The sequence below is a fragment of the Cloeon dipterum genome, chromosome 2 (genome assembly GCF_949628265.1).
Source record: "Cloeon dipterum chromosome 2, ieCloDipt1.1, whole genome shotgun sequence".
NCBI lineage: Eukaryota > Metazoa > Arthropoda > Insecta > Ephemeroptera > Baetidae > Cloeon > Cloeon dipterum.
This window is the reverse complement of record NC_088787.1, coordinates 30,566,752-30,591,377: the sequence shown is the minus strand read 5'-3', so window position 1 is coordinate 30,591,377 and position 24,626 is coordinate 30,566,752. Positions and strand designations below refer to the sequence as shown.

The 24,626-nt window shown below is 38.7% G+C and overlaps 1 protein-coding gene across 1 annotated transcript in view; it reads left to right on the top strand.

Moving 5' to 3' along the window:
• The first annotated feature begins 12,446 nt into the window (after window positions 1-12,446).
• LOC135936906 (retinal homeobox protein Rx1-like) overlaps window positions 12,447-24,626 on the top strand; it is a 28,814-nt gene continuing 16,634 nt past the window's right edge. The window contains exons 1-2 of the mRNA XM_065479914.1: window positions 12,447-12,824; window positions 19,685-20,010. Of these exons, the coding sequence (XP_065335986.1) occupies window positions 12,581-12,824; window positions 19,685-20,010 (570 nt within the window). The 5' untranslated portion in view covers window positions 12,447-12,580. The remainder of the gene's footprint in view (window positions 12,825-19,684; window positions 20,011-24,626) is intronic.

Genomic DNA, 24,626 nt, shown 5'->3' with positions numbered 1-24,626 from the left:
TGATCGATTTTTAGAAGCCGAGATTTGGGGAAAACAATATTTTTTGTCAACCAACCAAGCCTTGACTTATTCTAAGAGACAAATTCATAATTCATGCTGATTTTCACTCAAATCCGTTGCGCAGTGAGGTGCAGAAATAATATATTTTAATGGTAAAAAAGAGCTGACTCTATTTTTTGTGTGTGGCTTTTTTTTAAATATCCAAACCACTAGAAGCTGAGATTTGGGTGTGCAAACAATTTTTTAAATCCTAATATATAGTTGGTTTCTGTTTTAAGGCAAAATTCCATTCTAAATTTGGACTTTTCAAATTAATATTTATTTGTGTTGTATTAATTAAACTCAAAATTTTCACTCTACTATTCATGTTCAATTTGAGTTCCAATTTCGAAAATTTGATTCTATAGTGAACTTGTGTTTATATACCTACAGCATTGAGGTTCAACTTGTCAAGACGAGTTCAATAGTGTCCGAAGTTTTGCTTTACGTCCAACTTGGAAAAGTTAGGTTAATACTCAAAATTCCTATTGTTTTTTTTTATCTTTGGATGCACGTAAAACCCGCAAAAATGATTTGGGGGGTTTTATCAATGAATTAGCCGGTCGAAAAGTGTAAAGCTTAGGCAAAAAAACCAGCTTAGGTTCCTTCAAAGATACTGGCTCAGTTTATTTTATAAAAATCTAAAAATTAAATGAATTTGTTGATCCATGTAAATATTTTCACGTCAATAATTGGAGCAGTAGCGAATAACAATGCATCTTTATTGACTTTAGGCGAGGTCATACATCAGATATGGTTACATTCTAAATACTTACTGCCCCCCAATTGCATAGCACAAACAAAATGCACACAAAAATCAAAACTAATTGACAAAAGCAAAGAATTTTGTCTTCTATTTTTTAATTTTAATTTTGCATTTTGACTCAATTTGTAAACGCGCGAAATAGAGGAGCTTCTATTGCTCTACCGCTGTGTAATGCAAATAAATAGCCCTGCAGAACCATAATAAAGATTACTTTGAAACTAAATATAAATAAATAATAAATTCTTTTATTTTATATAGCCATGCAATGCCAATATAAATCTGAATTTTTTTAAATAATCTTTTTTTAAAGTTATATAGCAATATTTTAGTTATATTTTTTTAGTTTTAATTGAAAACCAACACTACTATTTCAAAACGTTAATTGTGTGGTAATAACAAAATAATTAATTAAAATACATAATACATATTTTTAAGTATTTCTTGTTTTAAATTATAATAAAGGCGACTTATTGAGAAAGGTTTAATATAGTTTTAAAACAGATACTACTTTCTGTGTATCTTTCTTTCATGTAATTTAAATTTTTTACAAGAAATGAAAATTGAAGTGATATGAAGTTCAAGATTCCTTAAGCACATTAATGATTGAGCGCAGGAAATTTACTTAAGGCAAAATTTGAATTCGTCGACCCACAAAGGGCTTCTGCTCTCCAAACCTAAAAATTATATTTTTGGTTGCATTTCTAAATCCAATTGCGATGCACAGAGAAAAATACACACACAAATCAAAACTATATTTTACAAAATCAGAGAATTTACCACACAGAATCATAAAATTTCTTGAGGCACAGAAATTCTTTTAAAGCAATAAAAAATTACCCATAAACTTTAAGAAACCCTCCGAGAAATAAAAAAATAAAAAAGTATTCCAGGTGGAGCTTTTGCCACAATTTTTATTTATTTTATTTGTCTACATGATAACGATACAGTAATTGACACGGCATCCACTTTAACAAGGTCGCGGGAATTATTGCATTTTTGTAATGCAAATTTACAATTTAGCGAGCAAACTAGCGCTCTAGAGCAAAATTTGTTTCACGTCCAGGGGGCAATATTCAGGACACATAATAGGGGAGGAACGAGATCAAGGAGGCGTACGTTTTTCCTGCCCCGGCAAAAAGCCTAATAGTGCGCGCTGCTGCGCCATCGACGTCGCCCGGCAAGAAGCCGCAGCTTCTGTAATCGAGTTTGTTATCTCGAAGGATGATCAGCAAATTGATTCAACTCCGTATAACGCAGGAAATAAACTTTTTCTTTTCAATTTCGAGCGTGCACGTGAGCTCGTTTGCCGCCGAGGGAAAATTTTCCGCTCTCTTCTCCGCGAAAAAGCAGCAGCAATTTTTTCTCTCTTTCTCTCTCATCTCTGGAGCGCGGTGCCGCTTCAGTGCATTCCACTTCCTTCTCGATCAATTCCACATTAGAAATTACATCTTGGTTTGATTTTTCTCCGCGCGGCAGCCGCGCTTGTTCTGAGTGGTTTGAGATTGATTTGGTTAGCGCAGCAGCTATTCTGCCACCGGAGATTGAAACGGGTAGAAAAATTTGCACTGCACACACTCACTTTTGGTCGCCATCATCTTTTGCCACCCTCGATAGACACTTTAAATTCGCTCCCCCTTTTCAATCAACTTCTTTTCAAGTAGATGAAGCCACTTTCACGTTCTACTACATCGAAAGCAGTCACGCTGTTTGGCTTTCTCAAATCCAATCAAGTCGCGCGTATGCGTTCTCAGCAAACACTGCTGAGACGACCAATGTCAAATCGCCTACCAAAATTTTTATTTTCATGTTTTTTAAGTGTGGAGGTGTGGGAAAAAGGAATATAGTCATTTGATTAAGACAAATGGTACAAGCTAAACTGTTTAAAGCCGGTCTGTAATTAAAGAGAGAAAAGCCAGGGGATGTACAAAATTGACCGGTGTTTTCAGTTTGCTCAAAAAATCCTGTTTAACGATCATTTTTAGGAAAATAAGCTGCAAATAGTTGCGGTTTTTAAATTGTAAACATTTTAATTATTATAAGCGAAATACACAAACGATTAGGACCACCTGTGTGACGCTTGCGGGAATTTTGAAAAGGGTGCGTGGTTATACCTGAAACATAAGAAGGCACGCGTCGCAGGGCGCGGGAAATCATAAAATTGATTGGATATTTTCAGCTAAAATCCCGAGGAAATGATTTGCTTCCGGCCTTTGCAGATGTAATCGGTTTTTTAATTTCAATTAATCAAACAAAAAGACTGTAAATTTCACCCTAATTACATCTTTAAAGTACACATGCGAGAAAACTGCAGCAGGGAAGAGGCGTCTCGTGCGTGGAACACATGCAAAATGAAGTTAAAACTCTGCATACAAAGTCAAAAGTGTCAGATGGCAAAATAATAGATGAGCATACATATAGTAAAAGGCGCGCTTTCGCATTTAATAACATAACAAACGCTTGAATCTATGTGTCAAGTGGGGGAAGGGGTGGCGGCGGAGCAATTTGCATCTGCAATCAAACCCCTAAACTGCACCGTTAAGCAAGACAACAAAACGATTGACTCGTTGTGACGAGAGGGAGAGCTGAATTGAATCGAGTTATCTTTCGGCGATGCTGATAATCAAATTGAGTTGTTATTGTTCATCGCGACAGAAGGCGAGTGCACGCGCTTGTATTGCGTTATTATTTGTCTCTCTATATCTCCGCAAATTCGCATCTGCATCACAACGATGAGATAAAAAAAGGGAACGGCCGGGAGAAGAAAGAAAAGCTTTGATGCACTTTTTGACACAATGGAATTGGATAAAAACTCGATTATGACCCAGTGGGTGGTGTTTAAACCACCTTCTGCTGAAAGATAAAAACCAATCTATCTAATCGGTCTTGTAAACTAATTGTCAGTAGTTTTCCAACCAATGGAACAAATATATACCTAATTTATTGTTTAGGCTGTATTTTTATTTATTTATTTTATTTATGGAACCCACTGTATATTTTCAAACACTCTCTGCAACTGCTGCAAATCAAACAAAAATGAAGCAAATTTGAATATTGAATTAAAATGCAAATTAAATTGCTTTTGCATGCGAGTAATTTTGTAAGCAACCGACAACAAGCATTTTCATCAAACAACAAACGTTGAAAATATAGAGCCTGTTTGTGCTCGATTCAATAATTAAAATTCAAATTAATCGCAAACACGGCGTACAAAATTAACAAGACTAATTTTCTCGCAACTCGCGCGTTTGTTAAAATATTGTTTGGTTCGCGCGCGCGACTCGTTTTGCACGAAATGGGTTTTAATTAATTTCGTCATCATCGTCATCAGCGCCGAGAGATTGAATTAGGCGACATAACGCACGTAAACAGCCGCAGCGCGCGAACGGCGTGTGTGTGTATTTGCCATGTACAAATGCGCGCGCGGCGTTTGCCAAAGCTGTTTTGCGGTGGCACCCAGCGCGCGCGCCGCTTGATGAGCTTTCCACTTGATTATTAATTGTTTGCACTGGTGATGAGCGAGAATTACGCATAATGGAGAGCGTCATCGTCGCAATTATCAAAAACATCCCCCGCGGGCCTCTTCATTATTTGTGTATTTTAACTCTGTTGATGCTAATTACACACGCTGCTGTGGTAAACGACAAAACGGAAATTTCGTGTTCGTGTACACACCCTCACCTTTGCAACCCCGTAATCGGGCTAATTATAAAGCGGGCATTTCGGTCGCTTCACTCACACTCGGACTCTTTTGCAAAAGATAGTTTAAATTTCATATTAGAAACAGTTGATTAAAAATGGAGCATATAGATTTAATATGAATTTTTTATAATTTCGAAAATAATGAATTTTTTAATTTATAATATTATAATACTTTGTTCTCTTTTTATAGCCATTTTTTAATTCATAGTGGACCACCAAACTCACCCCCTACGATTTTTCCAGCACCCTAAAACATTAATTTTCGATGTGCTGCCTTCTTGGGAAATTTGAAATTAGTTCACTCGAGTTAAGATCCATTTTCGGTTTGAATATCATTAGGGGACCTTATTCCATCTCAAAACAACCCCTTTACAACTCCGAAATACAAGCAAATATACCAAACTAGGTAGAAATTCAACTTGCTCACGTCGATTTGTGTGTTTGGGCTTTAAACTGATTAAATCGTCGACTACAGTAATCTCCTCACCTCCTTAAAATCGCGTTTTCTACCCCTAATCACGATCATTATCGGGCTGTGAATTTTGGACGGTTGACTATGTTTTCTAAACTTCAAATCATAGCGGGACCATCTAATGAGCACGAATCATGCAATTTTATGCTGTTTGAACTGTACTAAAAACGGACTATTTCGTGGTAAAAATTGTTCAACAATGATATTCTTTTATGAAATATGATATACTTTACATTTGGTCTTTGGAGCTTGCCTCAAGTGCCTCATGAATAGGTGGGTGTTTTAAAGAATTGTATGGAATTTTATGTGATTTTAGATGTGACATTATTGCATTGTTGTATTTGATTGTAATTGTAACTCATGATTAGGACGTTTGTGATGACGTCCAAACTGGTCGAGGAATAAAGACGACGAATTTCTCTTTAATTGACAACGAGGATGAAGCCTGTTTTTAATTATATTCAACATGATATACTAATCAATATTTTTTGGCCTCAAACTTTCTAAATAATAGCGGCCGTCCTCAGAAGACATGGAAATTTTTAAAATATCGTTATATTTTAAACTCCAAATCACGTGTTCTATAACCATATTAGACTCCATCCATTAGAATAACAAAAACTGCATACCTTTCAACTCCCAAGATAGCCAAGATGTTTTTAGGGTGATGAACCCTCATCTCCCTTCCACCCCGTGTATATAACGAGAAAAACCGCGTCGTTTTGCACTTTCAGCATACTTATTCACTGTTAAAAACGCTCTTAAATTGATAATATACCTCAAATTATATTGGCTATCTATAGAGGAGGTTTAAGACAAACCAAATTGAAAATTTATTTCTATCAGTAAAACATATAACAAATAATTTTATTTATTTATTTAAAGAAACACCAATTAATGGTATAACACAGACACATGGCAATGAATAAAATATCACGTACTTTATAGTAAACAAAATGGGATCTTCTCGCATGTCAAAACGTGGTAAAAATTTACATATTCATCACAGAACACACATTTTACTATAAAATTGTAAACAAAATGTAAATAAACCTTATTATGTGCGCCTTGAGAACTATACAACTTACAAAAATAAATAAATCTACTCTATTCTATTGCAAAATAAATTTTTTATTAAAATCAGACGATAACTTCCTGCAAGTGGAAATTGTATAATCCCGTTTGTGATAGCTTGAAACTGGATGTGCGCATGCGTGAAGTGCTTTTGGGTTGCGAGGGCTAAATTTAATTACGTCCATGATTAACAGCACTATTAATCAAGTCAGTATGCAGATGAAAGGAGCAGAGGCGAGGTGAGTTTAATACTGCGTGTGATGTCGTTGCGCTTGCTGAAAATTTTCGCCGCTGCCTCTCCAGTTTGACATCATGCTGCGCGCGAAAAGTTGCCGCCTGGGTGGAGCGGCCAATTTGCTGCCGACAATCAGATGAATATACGCAGATTTATCTTTTTCTCTAACAATTAGCCGGCCGCTCTTGGCAGCAGTTCAAGCCTTCAATTATTTAATGAATGGGCAATAATAATTATTATTGTTTCTTTTCATTATAAACACACGCTCTTGTTTCTTGAATTGTAAAGGAAGGGTCACATTAACGAATCCAAAAGGAAAGAATGAACTTAAGTGTATATATAAAAATAGAAATTTACAGTTTTACACTGACAACAGATTTATTTTGTATTCTACATATTTAACTTAAATATATCAATTCTTAGGGAAATTTAACAAAAGTCTGTCTCAAGATCATACGCGCGCTATTATAATTATTATTTTTCATTTTAAATCGAATAATAAGAGCCTTTTGGGGAAGGTGGGATGAAATTTTACTCGGGTGTTTGATTTTTATCTCTTATAATCCTGGTTAAATTGAAAAAACTCCGGGCCCATTGCTATATATAACGCTCAGGACATGTTAGGACTTTGATAACTATAGTATAATAGTCACTGGCGAAATCTAATTTCACGATTGAATTCCCGCTGTTTCACAAACGGCGTATGTTAACAATGTATCAACAAACTCATAAATTCCTCCGAATCACAAAAAAAGGAGTTTAGCTTCGTATCCGCAACAGCCTTTTGTGCTCTGCTGTTTATTTTGAACAAATTGGTGAATAGGAAACTACCAAAGTTCTTAGAACTGCGAAAAAAGCTTTTGTTGCTGCAACATTACAAAAAAGATTTAAAGGCTTGCGCAGGTGATGCCTTGGGAGCTGTTTTATTAATCTATACTTTGGATCTACATTTACGTACAATATATAAATGTGAGGTAGCTTTGATAGATTTTCCGCATGGCTATTCGTCAGCATCGATGAACTTAAAGGAGTACAAAATCTAATATTTCGAAGTAGTTTAGTTCTTTGACGAGCGGAAATTACACATTAATCTTTCTGAAGACTTTTTTTCGTGAAAAGAATTTATTTATTTATTTAATAACATAAACAGCTGCGCAATTGTATTTCTATTATCAAAACGGCTTAGAACTATGTATATTTTTCAGAGCTAAAAATAATTAAATTTCAAGCTATCCAAACCTGGCTAAATAAAGTGCAAAATTATGTGGAATATTTTTCTCTCAATTTATAGTTTAAGCGAAAAATGTTTACCAGTCGGATTATATTCTTTATTTTTCAACCGTAAAATTATAGGTTCCGTTGCTTTTTTTAGACACATTTAAGTTTAGTACGATTAAAGTTTTAAAGAATAATGAAAAATCACACACTTTCTTTGTTAAAATTTTGCAATTTGGAAGAAAAAAAATGTTGTTTAACTTGATTAAAAAAATTAAATATCCGAAATTTGAACAAAAACATTTTTTTGTAGAAGGCCATTTAATCAAATTTTTTATTAAAGAAAATGAAGAATTATCGGCTGGACAATTACTGCTTTACAAGGGAGCACAATTAACATAGAATCAAAAATTAATGCAGTATAGTCGATGGAATGACGTGTGTATAAACAGAGTAAAAATCAGCTCAGAACATTCGTCTATTTTGCATATTTTTTATTTATTTGTGTTTATCACTACTTTCAGTAATATTCAGGAATTTTACTTTGATGATGTAGTCTTGTGAAAACAATATTGAATACGTTCTTATTTTCCAAACAAGGTCTTAAATTCACAGCCTTGATAAAAAATATTCCTTATTTCTACTGTATATTTATCGTATGTATATGTATCATCAAATAATGCTCAAAAACGTTTTTATTTTTTTTTAAATACAGCTATCATGTATCACACGGAGCTGCTGTTTGTTGACGTGGCGAGACCAGGCAGTTCTGCATTTTGCATCGTTCACTAATTAATAAGTGGAGCGGTGAATTTGTGCGTCAAAGGGCGGCTGGCAGGCAGTTCATTCGGCGGCGTGCGCGCGTTATCCAATATCCGGACGGCTTTTCTCTCTCTCTCTCTCTCTCTCTCTTTCTCTCTCTCTCTCTCTCTCTCTCTCTCTCTCTCTCTCTCTCTCTCTCTCTCTCTCGTTGAGCACGGCCGCTTCTGTTAAAATTTTGCAAACTTGCTCCATCATCGCCTGGCGCCGTCGCTTTTGAACAGCCTCTTTATATAATGGCGGTGGTGGTAACTGAGTTAATTAGATTTCCAATTACTCTTGCACGCCAAGCAATTAATTTTCCGTATGAGCGGCGTCAGCGTCGGCGTCACTTGGCAACAAACTAACTAACCCATCCTTTTGCTCCTGCGCCACTTACTTTTCCAGCATCCATCGATCCCCCTTTGATTACCAGAGCCACAGCGAGTGGAGCAGCCACCCCGTGCGACGCCAAAGTGCGCGCGCGAGAGAGAAGAGAGAGAGAGAGAGAGAGAGAGGCGTCGGTGAGATGGACCAAAAGTAAGAGCCATCAGCCGCATCTGCCGAGGTTCACATCGTCATTGTGTTTGCGGCCAAAACGAGCAGCGGCGCGGAGAAAAAATCGGCTCGCAGCAGCCCCTAATCTCGTGTGCAGGGGGAACGCGCGTGAAAAATAGATCTCAAGTAAAAACACCATTAACTGCCTGAAGGAATTTCGTTATTTTCTGATGTGTGCAACGCGTACAAACACACAGACACACACGTTCGTGCTCTTCATCATCATTTAATGATATCAAAGATAAAAGGGGCTTTGAGCACCCCTCAACACCCCCACCCAGCCCTGCTCTCTGTTATTTTTTCGGCCTGCCAAGCCGGTAATTGAATTTTCGGAAATTCTTTTCCGGAGCCGTAATTACTTCTGCGCACATCAAAGCACGTTGCCTCCTAATTTATCGAAATGCAATGACATTTTCTGCCAATCTGCATGTTAATTTAATTTTCCAGGAATCATCTGTGTGTGTGACAAATTTTAATAAAAATATGATTTTTGCAGTTCAATTTTTTTTTTAAAAAAAAACACACACACAAATAATTACGATTGGTTCTGCGTATATGCATTTTATTTTGTATTGTTCACGAGTTGTAAGCATTTTAACACAGCATGAAAATCGATTATTTCTGGAAAACAATCTCAGTAAAAAATATAGCTGTGCGAGACGTGCCACGCCCTATTTTTCCATTTTCCGGGGCCTTCGATTTAAAAATTCCCTCGAGATACGCGCCCGCTTCCAGTGGTCGCTGTTCACGGAGGTTTTTTTTTAAAAATTTCTAAAACTAACAAAAATCAGCCATTTTTCCAACGGTTAACTTGTACAACCGTTTTGTTGTTTTGAGTGAAAAAAGCCACGGGTTTCATTTACTGATGGCCCTTGCATGGCGAAAAATGTTGATGAACGTTTGAAAACCGATTATTTTTATATTTCCTAAAATCAATTATTTCTTTTTTTGCCACTAAGAGATAAAAGCTGTATGTTTTTTCTCAACTTTTTATAAAAGACATCCAATTTCAAGCAGTGTATACTTTTCAATCCCAAGTGTCCGTTGGGGGTTGGGGGAGTAAACATTTTATTTTAAATAAAGAGCACTTCTCTCTTAATTACAAATCAGCAAGAAGCCTTGAGGGTATTATCCCCGGATGCAATCAAGTGTGAATAACGCATTGCATGAGAAATAGTACACCGCACGGCTCGCACTTATTTCGGGACTAATGAGCCCTAATCGGATATGTGCCGCCGCTCACTCTATTATTTTGCGCAACCAGCAAACGTCGTGTTCGTTTCCAATGCAAACCCTGGGGGACGAGAAGTGTTTTATATAGAAACTTGATACCAGTTTGCCGCAGGAGCTTCCGAAGCGAGATTTATTATTTTTATTGCCGGCGACGAGAGAGAGAGAGAGAAAGAGAGGGTGGGTCGGACGCAGCACATCGAGTGCAATCATTCGGCGGGGGTGGCATGCCGCTGGACGGCGCCCCCGGCGCTCTTTCACGCACGCGGGCACCGGCAAATATTGCGGCGGGCCGGCTTTTCGGGGGGTCAATTTCGATTTGGTGTTCGGAGCGTGGGAGACGAATTTCAGACAAGTGACACATCGAAACTCTCTCTCTGTATTTGACGTGTGCAAAAACTTTGATCTACAAAAGCAATTGTTTATGTGCGCTGGCAAATTGGGTTCAAAATGCAATTACTCTGCCAGGAAAATACATTATTGATATTTTTTTTCAATTGAATCAGGATTAATATACATTTCAATCAATTTTTTGACATCGTGAGTCCAGTTTTAAATAAGCAGTGCCGCTGATTTTTTTATTCATGTTATATTGTAATTTTCATGTTCACCGATGCATGAATTGGTGACAGGCTCAAGGGTGACGAGTTAATATGCGTCCGTCAAAAGGATTTTGCGTGCAATCAAACATAATAAAACGTGATTAGCCGCGAACATTTTGGCCACGGTCTTTTGATGTACGTGCTTGCTGATCCGAGTGCTTTTTGTGCCTTTTTGTCGAGAGGCTGCACTCACCTCTCATCTCGTGTCGTGTCTCTCGCGTGCACAACAGGCAAAATCAACAACCGACACGCAGCACAAAAGAGTGATAATGTTTTTCTACTTTAGGTCAATATAAAGGAGAGCAGAAAATAGAGACATTGTGCTTTGCGCTTTGTTAGAGGATAATTGAGGGAAGGGTTGAAATACCGCTAACCTTAACACAAAGATTATTTTGAAAAGGACGGAGGGGTGGTGCAAAAAGATAAAAATTCTATTTTAAAACTATAAACGGAGTTTTTAGTTGAATAATTGTTTTGCGCGTATAGCCTTATAAAGTGTAGTTGAAATAAAACATCGTACTGATTCGGTACAACGAGATTTTACGTATAAGTAAGGGTGTTCACTGTCTGCTTCACTGCCGCTATCAGCTGCAGCCAAAAGGGTTAACGCGTCGTGCATGTCTGGCAGCCGCTGCTAAATAGCAAAACGGCCAGACGCGAGATAAAGCACACCCCAAATCCGATAATTGCGTGTATGATATTACACTCTTTATCTCGCGTGTGTATCATTCAAACTACATTAAAAGCATCTAGTCTAAAAGGGCAACCGCACCCATTAAAACTTTAAAATGCTCGTGCACCAAAGTGAAAACTAATCGGCGCGTAAACGCTGTCTCGTTTTCAAACTTTAAATATACATTCATATTCGTGTGTTTCTATCTTTTTAATGAATTATAATGTCTGCGTGCGGTGTCACATTCCGTCGTCTAAATACATATAACTGCATGTGCACAAAAATCTAGTTTTTGTACATGGCCTATATAATCCAAGCTCGGTAAAATTCAAAATGTTTTATTTTACTATAGGTAATTAAAATTCACAGTTTAAATGAGCAAGAAATTTGCTGTGTCATATTATGAGACGGTAAGTATGATTTAAAAATTAAGAAAACCAAAAATATAATCACGAAATGCAACATTTCACACCCTTCACCCTGTAGAAAAATTAAATTAAATTTTTATGTTACTTTTATTTAAATCAGAATTGAAATTAATTTAATTTAAAATTTCCTTAAAATCGGAATAGCCCCTGACTGTGAGAAATTAATCAATTGAAACGCAAATCAGCGTTTCCATTATAGGACTGGGCTTTCACATTAGTCAAAATCGGTGTTTGTGCACAACAACCAGGAGGGTGGCCAGCAGAGGTTGACAATTTGCAGCCAATCACCGAATGAAAGCAATCATGATTTGCATCCGTGCACGGCTCCAAAGGCCTGCCGCCAGATGAACGCGGTGTTTGCTGAAAAAGCAGTGCAGGTTGCATAAATATCGGTCGGCTGTTTGCTCGGTCTCGTCGGTCGCACTCTCGGGGCGCAAACACAAAGGTGAGCTCGCGGGCCGGATTTCTGTCAGCGCAGAAATTTAATAAAGAGCAGAGAGAGCTGCTACAGAATAAAAAATAAATAAACTCAGAGCTTGTTATCCTGTTAGGCAGGCGTGTCGTGTGTGCGCGAACGCGGCCCGCGGGGCGGCGCTGATTGGCCGAGGGGCCGGCCCGCCCCTGCCCCTGCGTCCCTCGCGGCCGCCTCTGCCTCTGCTCGGCGCTGTGCTGTGCAGAACGTGTCGCTCGGCCGGCGGACCCGCACCGACTCCAACCCTGCGCTTTCGGCACCTGCTCAGGTTCAGGAGGATGCCGGCGCCGCGTCAGTAGCGCGCCGCACTCGCCCCGACATGGACGCCGCTCACCAGGACAACAACAACACGTGCAAGTCGCAGGTGCCCAGGCACACGATCGACGCCATTCTGGGCCTCACCCACGGACACCACGGCCCTGGCAGCCCGGCGCACAGGGCCCAAATGGCCCCGGTCAGCTTCACCCTGCACCAACTGGTCGCCACCTCGACTGCAAACGCCCTGCTCGCCCCCTACACCGGGGGAGTCATGGTCAGGAGGGACCTCGGCCACGAGTCCAGTGGTGAGTCATTATTTCTTTTAATTCGATTTAATTTAAATAAAAACAATATAGTAAAAAAATCTATGCAATGGTTTGAAGAATGAAAAATCCTTTCAAATTAGCCATGTTGGGACTTTTTAGCGAATTTGCCAATCGGTTTTTATTAAGGTATACAGAGCCAACAAGTTCACAGAGTGTATTTTTTGTGAAATTTAGCAACTCTTAGTCTCTTAAATGTGCAATAATTAAATCAAGGACCGAGGAACAGTTAATTTGAAAGATTTTCTATGATTTTTCGCTTGATTTCGGTCCCTCTTACGCGATCTCTCCTTTCGTGTGCGAATTGTGTGGCCAAATTGCCTGAATTGTGAATTAATCTTGATTTCAAGGTAGGGAACACAATGCTTGATTAGCATGCAAACATTTTAGCCGATTTTCTTAAAAATTTAAACTACAATTTATAATGTTGGCTATACTAACAAACACCTTTCAACATAGGTGATCTAATTGTGAAATTAAATAAGTTGTCTTAACATGTGTAAACATCTTCCTAGTTTTTCCAATTTTCTCCAAAGTCTCCACCGCTTGACCATTATTTTCTTGGCACATTTTGATTCCACTCGTCGATATTTATTATTTAACGGTGCGTTCACTTTGTGAGAACACTTTGTCAGGATATGAAATAAGATTAAATTTCAAGTAGGAAGCCAGTCATGCGGCCATTTGAAATCCAACTTGGCTACCACTTTTCTGAAAAGAGAAATTGGACCTTCCGGGTTTGCAGTATCAATTTATCTTCAATTTTGAGAATGATCATCAGACTTTAAGATTAAAATTAATTCTCTTCGTACAGAATTTTCTACATTGATCAGTTTGTAACAATTGGAAAACTTCTAATTGGTTTTTAGACTTGAGTGACAATCAGGGTACGTATTTCAATCTTGTGAGCATGCGTGTGGTGCCCGTTTACGACATATATTTGGCCCCGTTCATTTCAAAATTAAATCAAACCCAGCTCATGTAATTGTTGTGTATAACAGAAATGTCTTGTAGAGCACAATATTTTTAAACTTTAATTTGTTTCACACACATAGACTATATTATATACTCTCGCAAGGTTAAATCTCATTAAAAAAAATAATAAAATTAAACCATAAAAACAAAAATTAATCAGATAGTTAACTTAATTGTTAACTTCCTCCTTCAATATTTTAGTTCCACACTAAACAAAACCTCAAATAGTGCTATTGTTGTTTATGGCTTTTATTTAAAATAGTTTAAATTATTTCATTTTATTACTAAATTAACTTACTCATAATTAAAACACACTTAAATTAGTACTAATCTGTTAATTAATTTTTATTTTAAGCATTTTAAATAAACGTTTTTAGAAATTGATTGAAAGAATTATAGATTTATATTTTCTTGTTATGAAATCAAGCAAAACGCTCTTCTACTTAGCGGTACCAAAATTAAGTCTGAAAAGTCGGTCGATTGTTAAGGCTACTATTACGGATATTTTTATTATTATTATTCTGTATTTATTCTGGATGAACAGTGATACACATAACCCAACGGGCTTACAAAAGAGGCCATTATTATTATTATTTTGTTATCATATTTGTTTTAGATGTGATTGAATTACATGGCGAGAATACTCTTTCAGCAATCGTAACCACAATATTTTATATGAGGGTGACTTCAGGCACTAATACCTTATTTCCAAATTAAAATAATGTATTTATTTATTTATTTTTCATGGAGTAAAAAATGGGGGTAATCACTTCAGTAAACCTTTCAGCCAGCCAGTGCAGGCGGAGACGAAACTAACGGTCTGCAGTTTTGCAATTATGATCGTTAGAACCCGAGATTTGGAATTGGAAAAATTTGCAAGAGATGAAAAGATCGAAAAAATCGTGTTTTGAAGTGAAATTCTTCGGAAACAAAAATAACACTAATAAACTCTGCAATATTCACAAAAGTTCAAACCTGTTTGTTATTGGTCAACTTTTAAGCGAATTTTCAACACTCCAAAATCTTTTCCAAATTTTTAATTCAATTAATACTTAAAATTACCGTTATTGGCATTTTCGTCAAAAACCTTTACGACGCAATTTAACAGCGAAGACTAATTACATATTGTTTTACATTTCGTTCAATTCGCTTGACCTCATGCCGGTTTTGTCCTATATGACCAGTGATATTCATCGTCATAACATCGAACTTCACTATAGAGGTGTAAAATTTTTTATTTACATCCTTCACAACGTGGCTCGAGATAAATTGTTTGACTTTGATGTCCTAAATTAATTATCCGCAGTCGTGCACCTTTGGCCGCTCGCGCTTGCTTTTTTCAACCTCAATATCAATTTGTAAATGCCGTGTGTGTGAGTGCGTTGGTGCAAGCAAAGAGCACGCCGAGTGTTTTGCCCCTCCTTGGAGCTCTCGTTAAAGGGGTGATGAATAATGTTTCGTTAATTAGCATCTTTCGTGCACGCCGCGCGCGCTATCAAAAACAACGATCAGCAAAAGCAACCAAAACGGCCTTTGAGAGAGGCTGCTGCGAGAAAGGAAAGGGTCGCGCTCGCTAGCTCTCTCGTGATGTTTTCCACCTCTTAATAGAATGAAAAGAGCTCGTCAGGCAGGTAATGGCTGGAGCCAACCATAGACAGAGAGAAAGATGTGGTTTTTAAGTGATGGTGAAAAGTGTCAGATCTCGCGCCCATCACATCCGCGCTGATTAGCACTCGAATCCATCAAATATTATTAGAGCTAACACCCTTTCGCCGACTCATTTTCAACTCAAACACAGATTAATGCTGGCAAAAGTGGCAGTCTGCCAGAAACACGAAGTCGGAATTTGTGTTAGCAAACTTAATCGCTTCTAACAAAACCATAATTAACAGAATTCAGTTAAATTCAGACGTATATATATAAAAGTTGTTTGTATATGATATTGCCTGCGTTTGGCGTCACTGGAAGTATATATATTAATAAATTTCTCTCTGCAGTTTACGCTGCTCGATTCATCATATTAAGTACAAGATGACAGAGTAGCCGCCAAACAAGATCAGACGAAAAATTAGTTGCCTCTCGTGCTGCGGAGATAATTACTTTATAATTGTTGCACTTGAACGCTCCGCTTTAAGAGTTATTTATGGTCTTGATGATTATTATCGCCTCTTTTTACACTGAATAAAGAGTTTGAATAATACACCTTCAAGGCCGCCTAGAGCTAAACCGCGTGAACTCGTTTAAATTAAATTACGCTGCATGATTTCATATACAAATGGAGCTCTAAATTTTAAAATTTACCAACATTTTCGAAATGGAACTCAAAAACCGCACATGCACCAATATATATTATAGATTTATAGTCTCATGCAGCCTCCCCTGTAGATGGCCGAAATCCTTCAACCCTAAAAAACGTAAATTTTACAATCTTTTATTATGAAGACTGCATTTTAACAATTAAATCGAAACTGAAGCCAATTCTTTAATTATCTACACCGGCGCATAAAAGATATAACAGAGATAAAAAATAGCGTGTCGCGTTTTGCTGCTTGCCGTGGGATCCGGCGCAGGCGGCGCAGTGCGTTTTTGGCGCGTTGGCATTCGTGAGTAGGCAGCCGGGGTGTGAAAAGAGTTAGGTACGTTGATCTGGGCCCATCAGTCAAAATCATCGCTGACAGGGAATTACCCAAGAAAAACAACGAATTAACTGTCTATTCAGCGCAGCTCCCAAGGTTGTTACTGCGCTGCGTGAAGGGTTAATTAATGACGCATGCAACGCACTCGCCGATTGATTACAACAACAGCGCGAGATGTGAGCAGAGAAGAGAGGGTTCACGCACTGAATGCACCCAATTAGATATGCCCACGCACAATCGCGGGTAATTACGCGGGAAAACAATCATTAGTCGTGTGTGTGTGTGTGTGTGTTTTATTCTCACCGCTGCTGCTCCGTGAAGGAATTTTCGCAGGTGTGGCGCGGATGCGATATTTAATTTGCGCTGCTGCACGCCCAGCGACGGATCATAATAATAATAGTAATTAGCATTTGTAGATTTAGGTTAATTCATCTTTTCAACGGAGTCAAGTGTAAAAAATAGCGCCGAGCTCTAATTAAAAATTAATCAAGATATGTGCACGCCGCGAACACATTAAGGATGAAAAATAATCTCCGCGCCTCTTTGGCTAATTTTTATCGCTCAGCCGCTGGAACGAATTTGGAGAAGCGTCTGCTCTGCTCTGCTCGTTAACCTTTTAGCCCGCCAAACATCATTTAACGTCGTAATCGCGCCGTTTAATCACTCATTAATTGAAGCAGAAGGGATAATTGAAAATATAATTATTACAGTATAATTGATTTTTTACTAATTTAATCTGCATGCATGCAAAATAATTTAATGTTTTAAATTGAAGAATTGAATTCCTCATTTTGTTGTGCTGTACCTGAAACAGTCAAGTGCATAAATTATTTACAATCCACGTCGCGACGGTGGCGACGGCGGGTCTGCTCTTTTTTTATCAGAACTCGGCTTAATTGCCACCTAATTATCCCGAGAAAATTAATGGCATGGATAATTATTGACTCGGCCCATTTAGGCGTTGATATTTCAGACCAAAGCACGTCAGATGAAGCAATAAACAATTCTCAAGTGCTTTCCGAAAAATCCACACGCCGCACTTGAACGCGGGCCTGTTGCCGTGAGTGGCCTTTTGACGAGCTAATCAAGCGAAATATTTTTCACCACAATATTATGAGTCCTTCTCATTCCTAAGCATGCACGGCAAATTCCAATCCTTTGAATCAATTATTTTCTGATTGGTGATTCTTTATTATATTTTTTCCATTCAGATCGAATATTGAATAGATGTATGGGTTAAAAAGGAATAACTCCAAGGGAGGTCCACCCGTCAAATCTGTCAACATCTTCTGTTATTATTTAAACGTGTGCGGTAGTCCGAAAATTAAGAACAGGAAACGGGAAATATTTGTCATTTGCCCGTGTCTCTTTCTATAAATACACACACATACACACACTGATTCGTTTTTGCCTCGCTCTTCCATTTTACGGCTCGCTATTTTCTTTCTCTTTCCCTTTCCCGAGGGCGCTGCTTGCTTTTTTATCTGACGTAATACTCTATTAGTTTACCCACTCTGTAAAGACTGCTGCTAGCTGGATAAGGGAAGAGGTAATTAGAGCTCACGGGCCAGCTAATAAAAACTCTCATCTCGTCTGTCCGCTCACTCGGCACGGCTCGCCTGTATAATAAACAGCAGCAATCTTGTCAGTTTTATTGCTGCCTGCCTGCCTGACTGACATCTCACGCTATAAACGCGCGGTCCGCCGTTCACGCCTACTTTGTCCGTAATTAGTGCCAAACAATCGATAATTATTTGTTTGGTGGTCGTCACTAACAGCTGCCTTTCTTTTCATATCAAGTATTCAGTAAGCAAGACTGATGCTGGAGAAATTTCGAATGAAGCCGCAATCGAATTTTTAATTGAGGAATTCAGCGACACGTGTTTCCCGGCGCTCAGCCTGTAATAATGTATATAATACATTTTAGTTCTGTCTCAATATTAAATGATGTTGATAAAAGTCACTTAAGTAGAGAAACACTATATATTGACACACACTGCTGCATGCGTCGCGCAGGAATGGAAATCCTTGAGAGCGGATTTCGACGGGTTAATCCGATTATCGGACTTATAGATTTGTCATGTCGCAGCAGAATTATCTCAGAAACGAATCGCTCTCGGCGTGCATTTTTCGAACACATTTTTTTGCTTGTTTATTTACGTTTCATGTAAATATCCGCCAACTTCCTGTTGTAAATTAGACGCTAATAGAAACGTCAGAGAAATAGAAACTGAATTATTGTCACTCCCGCGGCGCTGCATTTTCCCTCTCTTTTCGGCGGTGCATTTAATATTTACCACGCGCGAGCGAGGGGTGCGCGTTTTGTACTTTCCACCTCAATTTACATGCGATTGCTCAGTCACGCAATATTTTATGCTAATCGGCATCACTGCCAAAAAACTTGTGTTGCTTTTACTTTTATGCTTTTCATAAACGTCCAATTTTAAATCCCCAGTGCATTAAAGCACAAAGCTCTTGATAAAGAGTAATTGATTTTAAATGGCCCAGGATATTTTTTAGTTAAAATATTATAAACAATTTAATTTCTAAACATAAAAGAACATAAAATCGCGACGATTTATAATATTCACTTTACGACTCGGGGGATGAATAGGGGTTGGGGGTTAGCCCCCCAAAAAAGCAATCAGCTCACCAGGAGAAGCCATTTTTTATGAGAAAAAAATTAAACCATAAAAACAAAAATAGATCAGATAACAACTTGTTAACTTCCTCCTATAAATTATTTTAGTATTATATAAAATTGAACAATACTCAAATTCTTCATTGTTATTTATTGCTTTAATTTAAAATAGCTCTTATAATTTCAATGTATATTCATAAATCTACATATTAATTAATACACAATTAAATTAATATTAATTTATATATTAGGGCTTTGGGGTAATCATAATCACTCCCTAAACCTTTCAGCCAGTCAGGGCAGGCAGAAAAGAAACTAACGGTCTGCTGGTTTTCAAAATCCAAAAACCTCAAACTTGTGTTCATTCGATCGGGCTTGACAAGAAGAGGAGTTCCACGTACACCTTAACCTTTAAATTGCACCAACTCGAAATGAGTTATTTTCAAAAATGTCCCATAGAACCCATAAAAATGATGTTTTTTAGTAAAGACTGATCAATGGAGTGAATTATGTTGACTCCGCAAAAAATTTTGCAGCATCAATAAAATAAATTTTAAAACTGAAATCGCATATCTTTCTGAAATTGCTAGGCGAAACGAGCAACTCTGAGGATGGCGGAGGACGTCTGCACGGCGACCAAAACATGCGCAGCAGCGACGAAGAGGACGACGAGAGCAGAGCGACGAGTCCCGCCTCGGGCAGAGCGGGCACACCGGGGGCCGGGGGCTCGCTGCCTGGGGGACCGGCGTCGCCGGAAAACGGCGAGCCGAAGAAGAAACACCGCCGCAACCGCACCACCTTCACCACCTACCAGCTGCACGAGTTGGAAAGGGCGTTCGAGAAGTCGCACTACCCGGACGTCTACAGCAGAGAGGAGCTAGCCATGAAGGTCAACCTGCCCGAAGTTAGAGTTCAGGTAAGATATTCTGTTACAATTAAAAATCGTGATAGTATTAAGTTCATATTAATATGTATTATATCTTATGGGGAAAATGGGACTGAAACATTAAGTTCCACTAAATGAAGTCGATCACATATCCGAGTGTGACTCGAAAGAACGGCTTGGGTCGTGCTATATATATATATATATATATATATATATATATATATATATATATATATATATATATATATATATATATATATATATATACTATCTCTGAATGTGAAAAGCCGATAATATCTGATTGTTCTCTTAACCCACAATAATTAGAGGGAAGTTAATTCCCGTAAATGCACCTATATAATGCATTCTTGAACGTGTATGCGATAACGTACAGTTTATTCGCACGAAGAATGTCATCATACATTTTTCAAAATAAATTCCACTTAGCGTACAATTCACAAGCATTCGTTTTTTATTTTTTTAAATGTCCTTCTTTCCAGAGTTTGGATGTCTGTATATGTACCGCATGCTCTAGTTCATCTCTAGAGTGGCGTCTTTAACGATATTCATGATTCAAAAGTCCCTAGGATTTTTAGCTCATTTTAATACCGCTCATTGAAAATTCAACCGACGTATTATGCAGTAAAGGAAACACACAAAGGATTATTGCGGCTTGGTTTTTGACTGTCAGCATGAAACGCGGCTGCGTCAGTCAGCCCTCGAGCTGCTTTTCAGCCGCCTGGCGGGGGCTGGTTTTTGGCAACCCCATTAGCGTGGCGGACGCGGTGCATATATGCGCCGTTCTCGCGACTGCCTTTCGCTCTGCGCGTGTGTGTGTGCGTGTGCATATGTGCGCGTCTCGTTCTCGTCTCGTCTCGTGACCGTGCATGCCTAATCGAATCACACGCGGCGAATTCCGCCTCTCTGCCTGCGTTAACCGGGCTCGGGCTGGGCTAATTGCTCCTTAATTATTGCTCTACTAGCGCACCGAAACAGCCGTGTTTCGGTTAAAGTTGTACTTGCAGCTAAACCGACTTAACGAGGGTCGCGGCAGTTGCGCATTCGTTAGAGCTATAGCTGCCGCTCGACTCGAGTTTGCTCTGCCTCTAACTCGTTCATAACTGTCGGCAATAAATTACAAAATGCAAAACTGATTTCGCAGGGGTGGATGAGACAGTTGGATTTTAGATTTAGATTAGAAATTTTTCTGGCAAAAATTTGTGTCTCCAATTTCCCAGAAAAACTGTTTTAATTTTTTCTAGCAAAAATAAAGCTAGATTTTATGAAAAATATTATAGAACAATTTGAAACTCTACTACAAACCGTTAAATTTCTGCACGCGATTTTCCATGAACACTTTTCTGTTGTAAAAATTAGAAAGCATCCCAAACTTTTCCAAAAGTATCAAAATCGCACATCATTCGATTCGTCTCGCCGAGCTGATTAAAAAACTAAATTTTATTGAATTTTACTTGATTTTTTTTCGTCTCACCAATTTCCCAAAAAAGCCGTTTAAAAATTAACTTATTATGTGTATGTGCAAGATATGCATCCCGGGAAATTTTTGAAAAATCCAAAATAAATAACCATCTTTGATAAAATTAAAACCCCTTCTTCAAGTCGTTATATTTCTGCAAGCGATTTTCCTAAACACTCTTCCGCTGGAATTAATTCGATTCGTCACGCAAGGCAGATTCCAAAAAATTAAAGTTATTTAATTAAGATGCGTGGCATTTTGAAATTTATTTAAATTACCGAACCATTAATAACAGGATCTATTCCTTTGGCAAATTCGATTCCTCCCACTCAGCAACTGTTAATATAAAAAAAAATTAAAGAGGCGCGAGCTTAATTTCCATTACTTGTTCCGTTTTTTTTCACATTCAACAAACAGCAAATAGATTGAACAAAAATGCAATTTCTGAGAAGAAAGATCAATTTTCGATATCGCACACTCAATTCTGCAGCTCGAAGTGAAAAGGCTTTTGGTGTGTGACATTTTTGTCGCTTGTTATTTATTTATTTATTTATGTAGGCATTTCTTATTCTTTCTCTCTTTCGGAGGAAGGGACAACGGCGGAGGCGTCGAAAGTGAATTGCATTCGTCACGCGCGGGAAATTGGGAAAGAGGCGTGACATGTCGCGCGTCAAAGCGGGCAAAAGGGCGGAAAAATAGTGTGTGCTGCGGAAGAATTGCGAGAGATTGAATCAATTTGGCGGCTGCGGCGGCGACGGCAGAGGCGAATGTGTGTGTGCTATGCGGCATTCTTATTCGGTCGCTTGCTTTTCTCTCTCTTTGTGTCGCTTCGCTTCGCGCCTGATGTGCCGACAAAAGGGGCTCGAAATTGAAATGGGGTGCAAACTGGTCTGCGCGGCGCTGAATTGAAACCTTGCAGGCGAAATGAATGCGCGCCGCCGCCGCCATCTTTGCCGCCGCTTTTCTCCACCGGGCAATTCTGACAAATCAAATTTTCACAACTTGAATTGGAGTTAACAAGGCAGACCTCCTCCTCCCTTTTTTCATCGCTCGCTCCGCCGGCCGGCCCGCCTCGCTTATTGGTTCATTGTTGCAAAAGATTCGCGCACAGTCGCAATTCTCGCACTCTGGGGAACATAAATTGCGGCTCGTTGTGCCGGACAAACTTTTTGATCGGATCTCTCTCTTTTGAGACGCCTAATTTGCCGCAGGCGGGCGGCGGGCACACTCGCTTTGTGTTGCAAAAACTCAATTTCAATTTTTCAAAAGGGGGTTGTAAGCGTCAAAAGCACACATCGATATTAATAGAGACTGAATGATTCTCTTGTTTTGCAAAAATTGCGCCATAATTTATTTTTAAGGATTTTGGGACATTTTGAGACCTTTGAGATGACGAGCATCTCATCTCGCCGAGGTGCAATTTCAAAATTATTGTGTCATTTGGATTCCTCTTGCCGAGCCCGATAGAATTAACACCAAAGGTCACTACTGTTAAATTCAGATTGCGGTTATTTTTCGTTTTCGAGTGTAAATGCTTCAAAATTAAAAAAAAATTCTCACTTTTTTAATATTTTGTAACTTTAAATCTCGGGTTCTAACAATCAGAATTGCTAAAACTACCCACCGTTGGACCCGTTTCAAACTCCCCTGACTAGCTCAAGGGTTGGCAGGGTCCTCATCCTAACCTTTTTTCATTCCCCTTAAAAGAAATTTCAGCGTTTTTAAATTTTTTTCAAGGGGATTAGCAATTTGGGGGTGGATTGTATGCACCCCCTAACCCTACAGCTGGTCAGGGGAGATAGAGACGAATCTAACGGAGTGCGATTTTTGCAATTCTAATGGTTAGAACCCGAGATTTTGAGTTCACAAAATTTTCAAAACATGACGAACCTTTTTTTTCGAGTTTTGAAGTGCAATTTCTCGTAAACACCACTCAGAAATTATCACACTTTGTCATTTGAGAACTGTGAAGTGGATTGTTGTGGTTTCAATTTATTATACCTGCTGGAGGAGAGCAGATGACCAACACGTACAAAATAAAAATTCAATCAATAATTCAATATGCACGATAGGAGGATGGCATTATTCAATTAGTCAAATCTATACATACGTCCACGAATGAGTGCCAGTCAGCCGTATGAATTAATGTGTGGCAATTTCCTCTCGAGCGAGCCAGAAACGAGATTGTAACGTATGACATATTGGTGGTGCTATCAAGTGCACGAAACGCCCACAAAATATTACCTGCAGAAAAGCAGTCCCGTTTTCTCCTGCGCCCTTCGCCATCAAATACACACACACGTAATAATTTGATAATCGCGCATATTCAGCCGGCGTGGCATGTGAAAAAGCGGCCGCGATTGTTATTACGCTTTTACATGATACACGATGATAGTTCAATTTATTTATCTCGTACGAGCCGAATATTTATACTTTTCGTGCTGCTTTCGCCCGGCGACACGGAACAATAAAATCGCCGCACAAATGAATCCACACAATATTACCGACAAGTGCCCGTAAATATTGCGCGAGCGCGCGCGTGTGCTGAAAATCAAACAATAAATCGGCGCGATGGGGCCCGGCGCGCACTTCGCGTGACTCCTGCCCCCTAATAATTTAATAACGAACACAGCGTATATATTGCGCGCTCGTTCTCTTTCCATCGCGCGCCGGAAATGTTTCACCTTTAAAAAGTGAAATTAGATTTACCATTCGCTCGGCTACGAGGGCGAGATTTATTGACATTAATTTGAATTTAAATTCTGCCTGGCTCATGGGGATTTAGACCAGTGTTTTTGCACCTTTTGCAACACCCTTTGCGAATATTGAAAAAATATGATTTTCGAGTGGCTCATTTCCCGCGCTTGAAATTAAATCAGACGCATTCCCGAACCCTGCTTTCACCGCTTATTTCCTTTCGCGTACTCTTAAAAATGAAAGCAATCAATATTTTTACAAATCAATATACGAGAGAACCCTTTAACGTCGCACTCACATCCGCATGCACTCACACAATAATAATAATAATTCGGCCAAATGGTCTTGTCGGAGAAACTGCTGCACTGCTCTCTCTCCCAATCGTCAAGTGGCACATTTCCATTTTGCCATTTGAATTAATTTCCTTCGAAACGTAACTCATCGCAAACGCAGCAATCATGCGGCGATTACT